The sequence below is a fragment of the Aspergillus nomiae genome, assembly GCF_001204775.2.
Source record: "Aspergillus nomiae NRRL 13137 chromosome Unknown contig00663, whole genome shotgun sequence".
Lineage (NCBI taxonomy): Eukaryota > Fungi > Ascomycota > Eurotiomycetes > Eurotiales > Aspergillaceae > Aspergillus > Aspergillus nomiae.
Window position 1 is genome coordinate 1 of NW_015378718.1, and position 7,695 is coordinate 7,695.

At 47.7% G+C, this 7,695-nt stretch overlaps 2 protein-coding genes across 2 annotated transcripts; one reads left to right on the top strand and one right to left on the bottom strand.

The window, feature by feature from the left end:
• Positions 1-1,843: 1,843 nt before the first annotated feature.
• On the top strand, positions 1,844-4,926 carry set2 (SET and WW domain protein; the record flags this gene model as incomplete). The annotated part of the gene is made up of 4 exons (XM_015556681.1): positions 1,844-2,327; positions 2,457-4,075; positions 4,129-4,209; positions 4,270-4,926. 4 exons carry the CDS (start codon positions 1,844-1,846, stop codon positions 4,924-4,926), a joined length of 2,841 nt encoding a protein of 946 aa, XP_015401135.1.
• Positions 4,927-5,548: 622 nt separating this feature from the next.
• Positions 5,549-6,910, bottom strand: ANOM_011426 (translation initiation factor 6). Its single transcript, XM_015556682.1, has 5 exons — positions 6,734-6,910; positions 6,518-6,589; positions 6,380-6,466; positions 6,116-6,304; positions 5,549-6,043 (listed from the first exon to the last, which is right to left on the bottom strand). The coding sequence occupies exons 1-5, from the start codon at positions 6,766-6,768 to the stop codon at positions 5,683-5,685; spliced, it is 744 nt and encodes a 247-aa protein (XP_015401134.1). The 5' UTR covers positions 6,769-6,910; the 3' UTR covers positions 5,549-5,682.
• Between the last annotated feature and the right edge of the window lie 785 nt (positions 6,911-7,695).

Genomic DNA, 7,695 nt, shown 5'->3' on the forward strand with positions numbered 1-7,695 from the left:
CTTTCTTTTTTTCTTTTTTTCTTGCTCGTATGATTTTCTTCTTCTAGCCTATCTTTCTCCTTTCTGAATCTTTCTAGTGTCTCTTTTGATGAGATGAAAGTTGCGTGGCACACTTCTCCAGCATGTTCGAGACAACACCCGTTCATGCACGGGAACTCGCCCAGATTGGTTTGGCCTCCATCCTGCATGCATTCATCCCTATAACAACCTATGAGAAATACTATTGATGGCACAAAGAATTCCCTCTTGTTCCTCCGTCATGTACTCGTTCGCTTAATTACATACCGTCCAATTATGCGCTTTGGACTTCAATTTGGGATAGCCTCGCCCAATCGCTATGCGCATCAGAATAAACCCCTGTTCGGAAAGGGTACAATCATACCAGAAATGCGAACCCCACCCCTCCTTATGGCGTGTCATGCTAAATATCAGTGCGATGTTCTTGCAGATCCCTCCTCCGATCTCCGGTGTCGTGCGCTCTCACGTACTTCTCAGCCGAGCGAGATCATACCTCCATGGACAAGAGGCTTGTCCGGATTATTCGGGCCACTCACAGCCTATGAATTCTGTATTTGACTCTTGGCATCTCTAGACTTCTCTCGAGAGCAAATCCTTTCTGAGGGTTACTTCGATTGCTTGTATTAGCCCACGTCTTCCCTACTCCATAACCAGCCCATCTGAGAATAGCAGATGAACTCCCCGGAGTAGGGCCCAATGGATGAATGGAATTGCTACATAATACGCAAGCATAGCTTGTAGTAACATATTGCGGCTTGATCAACTTAATGAGACGAATCTCTGCCCTGTCTTTTCACCCCTTTGCCATCTCCTTTCTATTCTTATTTTGTTCGGGCATGCCCCTTGAGTTTGCGAAGCAGCCACCCTGTCTTCATCTTTCCAAGAGTCAACGGCCGCTTCCGTTTACTTTTTGAAGCTGACATGTTCTAGCTTTCCTTCGGAAAGGCTACAAGGCACATGATTGTTTGTACTCGCTTGAGCCAGTACTCGACAATGCTATCTCTCAAGATTATGGCTCACAGATGAAACGGGTCGAGATTGCAGCTAAGGGAATCAAGAAAGAATAGGTATACGATAGAGGGGGGATGTGGCAAAGTCTATACCTCTAGGGCAGAACTGTGGCCAGGTTACAGTGGCTTGGCCACATCTGCGATGCTGTGTAGTGGTCGCCTTTTATATATCACTACCGCACCACCACTGCGAAATGCGTGAAAAAAGGTCAGAATTGCCCTAGCAAATCAGTTAAGTATTTAGCAAGAGACCTTGTGCAACCACTTTCGCTTAGATAGAAGCTTGTTGGCTCTATCCAGCTCTTCAACTGGGTGTTTTTCCGTATGTTGAGAGATCCGGAAGTGAATCATGGTGTACAAGGGGGGATTGAAGTTCATGCGACAGGAACAATAGTTAGGAAGAGGTTATGAATGAATCGATGAATAGTGAATAAGAAATTGGGGAAATATCTTGACAGAACCCCTCCAGTCAGATTAGAAGCGTATGAAAGCAGTCCGAGAATGGCACTCCCTTGATTCTTGAAATTTTTTTTTCCTTTTTCCTCTTGAATATTTTCTTGGCGCCCGCGGGAAAAAACGTGGACATTGTTTGACGGTGACTTCGACTTGACTTTTGGTTCAACTCGAATTGTTCCATTTCTCTCATCCTCTTTCCCCCTCATCGCTTCGCCTTCCTTCGCCCTCATTTTCTCTCTCCTCACCTACACTATCTCCGATTGCCGACCCCCTACTACCACGTCAGACAAACACCCTCTGCCTTCTCCAGCGCATCTACCTACTAGCTTTGATAGCCGGCGCGCGTCGTCCGTGTCGTCATGTCCCCTCATGGCTACGCGGACCGTCGGTCAGAATCCGTAACAGATGCGGTAACCGCGATGAAGCTGGAGCCCGCCGGAGCCACAGATACTCCCGCGGTTAACAGCAGAAGCACCTCGCTGAATGATGACCCCAATGGCGCGTCCCGCTCGCCATCTGGACAGGATATGGATGTTGCGGTTAATTCACGCTCCTCGTCCCAAACTCCCGTCAAAAAGGAAGAGGAGACAGATCACACTACAGATATGGAAGAGAAAGTCGGGGGCGACATCTCCGTCAAACAAGAACCTGGACAGCCGCCTAAATTAACTCGCAGCTCCTCCCAGAAAGTTGTTGCGCGGCCACCACAGCTATTCTCGCACCTTCGAGATAGTACGGCGGAGGCCCAGGCGTCCTTTGAGCTGATGGACGGTTGCACTTATGCAAACAAGTATATGGGCTATACTGAGCATGCGATGGAATGTGATTGTGCTGAAGAATGGGGTAAGTCACGGCTTTTCCTTCTCTCTTCGATTTCCTTGTCTCATTTCCTGTCTTACTCTTACTTACCCTTATGATTCCCTCGTACTTGCCGCATGATTGTTAACTAGACTCTACTTTACTGCGAACCAGAACCTACCCTCTCCAAAAATGTGGCATGTGGAGAGGATTCCGACTGTATTAACCGGGCGACCAAGATGGAATGTGTGGGCGATTGTGGATGCGGACCGGATTGTCAAAATCAAAGATTCCAACGAAAGGAGTATGCCCAGGTAGCCGTGATTAAGACGGAAAAGAAAGGGTTCGGTCTGCGTGCCGAAGCCGATTTGCGACCGCACCAGTTTATCTACGAGTATGTAGGCGAAGTCATCAACGAAGGCCAGTTCCGGCGGCGCATGAGGCAGTACGACGAAGAGGGGATCAAGCATTTCTATTTTATGTCCCTCAGCAAAGGTGAATTTGTTGATGCGACTAAGAGGGGTAATCTAGGCCGGTTCTGTAACCACTCTTGCAATCCTAACTGCTATGTCGACAAGTGGGTAGTTGGGGAGAAGCTCCGCATGGGTATCTTTGCTGAACGAGACATTCAGGCCGGGGAGGAATTAGTTTTTAATTACAATGTCGACCGGTACGGAGCTGATCCTCAACCATGCTATTGCGGAGAACCGAATTGTACAGGCTTCATTGGTGGGAGGACCCAGACAGAACGTGCCACGAAGTTGTCGAATGCCACGATTGAAGCCCTGGGGATCGAGGATGCAGACGGCTGGGATACGGCGGTGGCGAAGCGGCCACGCAAGAAGAAGATGGGCGAGGATGACGAAGAGTATGTGGATAGTGTCCAGCCGAAGTCTTTGGAGGAGAACGGTGTCACCAAGGTTATGGCGGCTTTGATGCAGTGTCAGGAGAAGTGGATCGCGGTGAAGCTTTTGGGGCGGATCCAACGCTGTGATGACGAGCGTGTTCGCAATCGTGTGGTGAAAATGCATGGGTACCAGATCCTCAATTCGCAGCTCACCATGTGGAAGGACGATTTCAATGTTGTGCTGCAGATTTTGGATATCCTGGATAAGTTTCCGCGCCTCACGCGGAATAAGATCATTGATTCAAAAATAGAGGTTACTATCCAACCACTGACAAGCTGTGGCGACGAGCGTGTCGAGAAGAAGGCGGCTGCACTTCTGCAAGTCTGGTCGACCTTGGAGGTAGGCTATCGGATTCCACGCATGAAACGAGATCCGAATGCCACCGCCCAAGCTGTCAATCAATTTGAACGGCGGGAGACCACTCGGGATCAACGACGGCGGTCAAAGTCCCGCAGTCGGTCAAGATCGCGGTCAATTGAGGCCCCCCGGGGGCCTGCAGCTCAAACTCGAGGGGGATACGGACAAAGAAACCCTCACCATCACGGCCCAAGGTCATTTCGTCGTCAGTTCAACCCACTTCCAACAGGGTGGTTCGCCGCTGAGTCGAATGGTCGGACATACTATTACTCGGCACGTGGGGATACCACATGGACCAGACCAACTAAGCCAGCACCTCAACCTCCTCCACCTCCGAAAGAGTCGAAAGACAAGGCTCTGCAAGACATCATCGATGGCATCATGAATGCCAAGGAGAACACGCCTAAGGAGAAAAGCGGTACACCTGGCACGCCGCAAGTATCTAAGCCAATTCCCGTCAAGAAGGAGGGACAGGAGAAATGGAGGGGTTACAGTGAAGATAAACAGAAGAAGATCTATGAGAATACGGTGAGTGTCAATTTATATATAACATATGAATGAGAGGGCTAATCATGCATCAGTTGTTCCCGCACATAAAGTATGTAGTGGATAAGTTCAAGCATAAGCTTCCAAAGGAGGACTTGAAACGTTACGCCAAGGATGTAAGTCCCATGCCTAGAGTATACAATACATACATACATATTGATACCACCCGCGCATAGGTGGCCAAAAAACTGGTCAACTCTGACTTCAAGAATAACCGAGTCGAGGACCCTACGAAAATCAGCGAAAAGCAGCAGAAGAAAGTCAAAAAGTACTGCAAGGAATTTTTCGACAAAGCCGTCCTAAAGCACCGAGCTTATGAACAACGGAAGGCTGAAAATCAAGCGAAGGGGATGGACTCGAAGGTCGAAACGCCTCAAGCTGCAAGTGACGATGAGGCGTTAGATGTGAAGATGTCTGATGATGAAGAAGACAAGGCCGATGAGAAAGACACGCCCTTGACTGCAGAAGAACTCCAGGGAGGTATAAAACGGAAGAGAGAGGGAGGTACCGCGGAGGATTCCACCTTGGGCAGGTACAGTTCATCCTCGAAGAGACAAAGATCCTCAACGCCGCTGCCGCCGCCAATAAGTCCTGAAGATGACCCGCAAAACATCGATAATGCAAAGAAAACCCTAAGAGATGATATTGATAGCAGGAGTGAAAACAACGAGTTCACTCCACCACCTCCCCCTCCCCCTCCACCAGACGATGAGATCCCGAGCGAATCCCCAGAATCAGATCACGCCATAGATCAATCACCATCTAAAGCTGAGTATACTACGGATATGACCAAGCTCGAACCATCTCAACCTGAGATTGAAGGAAAGGTATGATAATGGGAATACCGACCTACCTCCCATAAAAAAAAGCAACTTAATATTCTTATCAGCATTTTGGACTGGTGTTCACGGAGTTGATTCCGGCAGATTATTTATGTTAAGCCCGGGTCTAGCGGGTTCTAATTTTTGTCTGTACTTCCTCCTAAACATGCTTCGCACTATTTCTCTCCCTACCGACTCGACCTCCATCTTTCTTTTTTCTTGTCTTTTCTTTTCTTCTACACTCCAACATATTCTCTTCGCTTTGATGCTTTTGTCTTATGTACCCTTTCAATACCCCTCATACCCCCTAGTGTTGTCGCATACTTTTTTCACAATATGCCAGCAAGAAGGAACATACTGGAACAGGATGCAAACCAAGCACCTAAACCTGTATATTTAGTCAACTTCAGATACGTCTCTGCGTTCGATTCTGATAGTAGTCGGAATAGTATATGTTGGGTTGGGTTTTGGTAGACAGACATCTCTACCAAACATATAACCAGGTTTCAGGTTCCGTATACAAGGATATCACTTCACTGGGCCCTAGGTACTTCTCTATATTGACTATGGCTGAGGTACTGGGTGCTATTCTAGGTCGTTACCGGGTCGTTATTGACCGTGTCCTATTCAATATATGATCAAGAATTAGAGACAGGCTGGATGAAGTATCTCACATTGTAAACGTGTATGCGCACAAGGCATACACATTAATATACGACAATTCTGAGTGAATAAATCCCAAATAATAACACCGCCCATGATGACAACCTAGTAGAAACTCTCCACAATGCTCTCCTTGTTAGCATTGCCCATACCGGCACCGCGAGGACCCATTTCTCCTAAGCGGAACACGCTTTCAATGACACTTAATTCTGTCGCTGTCGTATCCAGGCCCGTTACGGCCAACCAATCGTTGACAACCATACCAGCGCCAACAACAGCACTACCACGATTCACACTACCAGCGACGAGAGGCACCTGGAGGAGAGAGGAGAGCTCGTCCTGATCACGAATGGAGGTCTTGGGGTGCACGATACCGCCCTGGTTGGAGAGAGCCATGTATGAGCCCGTCAGGACATTGTCAGCAATAGTCTGTCTGAAAACTTCAACACCGAGGACGTCGGCGATTCTAGGAAAATTTGTCAGCACTTTGATTCCGCGTCATAGAGTAGCCAAGGGGCAATGGTGGTGGAGGTAGTACATTTCTTCTGTTTCTCGCTCCAAATCCGGATGTATCAAGGCGACATGGTCATTGCAGCAGATGACATTTCCCAGAGCTGATAGACGTTCTTCTATCCGTTGAATCTTGACCGAGTCTGGGAGCGTATTCCGGAGATGCTGCAGTTCCTGATCTGTGGTGGTGGTGGGGACTAGAAGGCCCTTGCGATTACTATTCGACGTGTGAGTCCCATTGTACTATGGCATAAGGGCCAGAGCAGAACATCTAGTGAGTTCTGAGACATACCCCGCTGTTAGACGGCCAACAATCCTAGTACCAGCAATAGTAGCGTGACAAATGGGGATGACATCTTGGAGTTCGGCCTCGAATACACTGCGCAAGTCAGTTTGCTAGTTTGCGGGACCAGCGTACAACTGCACGTACCTGTAAAAGTTCTCCGAGGCTCCGATAGCGACAACCGCATATGAATTGGTGAGACGAGCGAAGACGCCAACCCTGCATGGTGAATATCACAGTTAACGCCTGTACGTAGCCACCTTTATTTGTTGCTCTCTCTCTCTAAAATAAAAAAAAACAAAAAAAAAAAAATCCAATTTGTGTTCAGAGGGGGAAAAAAGTTGGCAACTATATTCCACTCACTCGTTGGAGTTCTCAAACTGCGCGCGAACCGCCATAATTCAAAATTTTCGATCGTGTTCAAGCGATAGCTTCAGTTTGGAAAGATTAAAGATTACCCGTAGGAAGGAAGAGACAGGAGATAATCTCAAACAATGAGGCGAGGAGGAAGATGGGAGAATCTGCGAGGAGGGGTGGGTGATAAGAGGCAGAAACTGTCGTTAGATGGCCGTGACAGAGAACGAGAATGCGCGAGGATGAGCAGTACCCGTGACAAGATTCTGGTAGGAGCGATTGGCAGTTCACGCTCAACTGATATAGGAATTAAATTGTCCGAGAGAAGGTACGAAGCAACGCAAGAAAAGATCAATGCAAAGGAAAAGCAGCCTCAAATCCCACCACCCCACCCGCGGGGCTAGACCCAATCGGGGCGGAGTCACGGCGAAGAGTCATGAGAGGAGTCATCATTATTCATTCTGATGCTCGGTGGGTCTGCTTCTCACCTCCGTCGAGTTTTTTGCATCCTTCATTCTCCTCCGTTGTTGATCTTTTCTTTCTCATACTAATAATCAATGAGATTCAAATATCGAGTTATGTTCTTGCATGTAGAATACATCCGGTTCGTATTGCTCCTATATTGATACACAGAGGGTATGCATGATACCACCACATCCACTGTAAATACTACTATCTTGGGATATTACATCAAGCCCACGCTCCAAAGACTTCTCAACCACCCGTGTGATAAAACCAACAAGATAAGAAGAGACAAAAAAAAAAAGGAAGATAGAAAAACCACCACCCAATCAGCACATAACTCCCGACGTGAACCAGCATTACTATTTTGGCGTAGACCGTAGCTCCGTATTGATATCAAACCCTGGCAGATCCAAAGAATATAGTGTGTTTGCAAAACTGGACAAAAGGAAACAAAACATTTATTGTGAGAAAACGAACAGAAACTCATATCATCCATTCGTGACTGT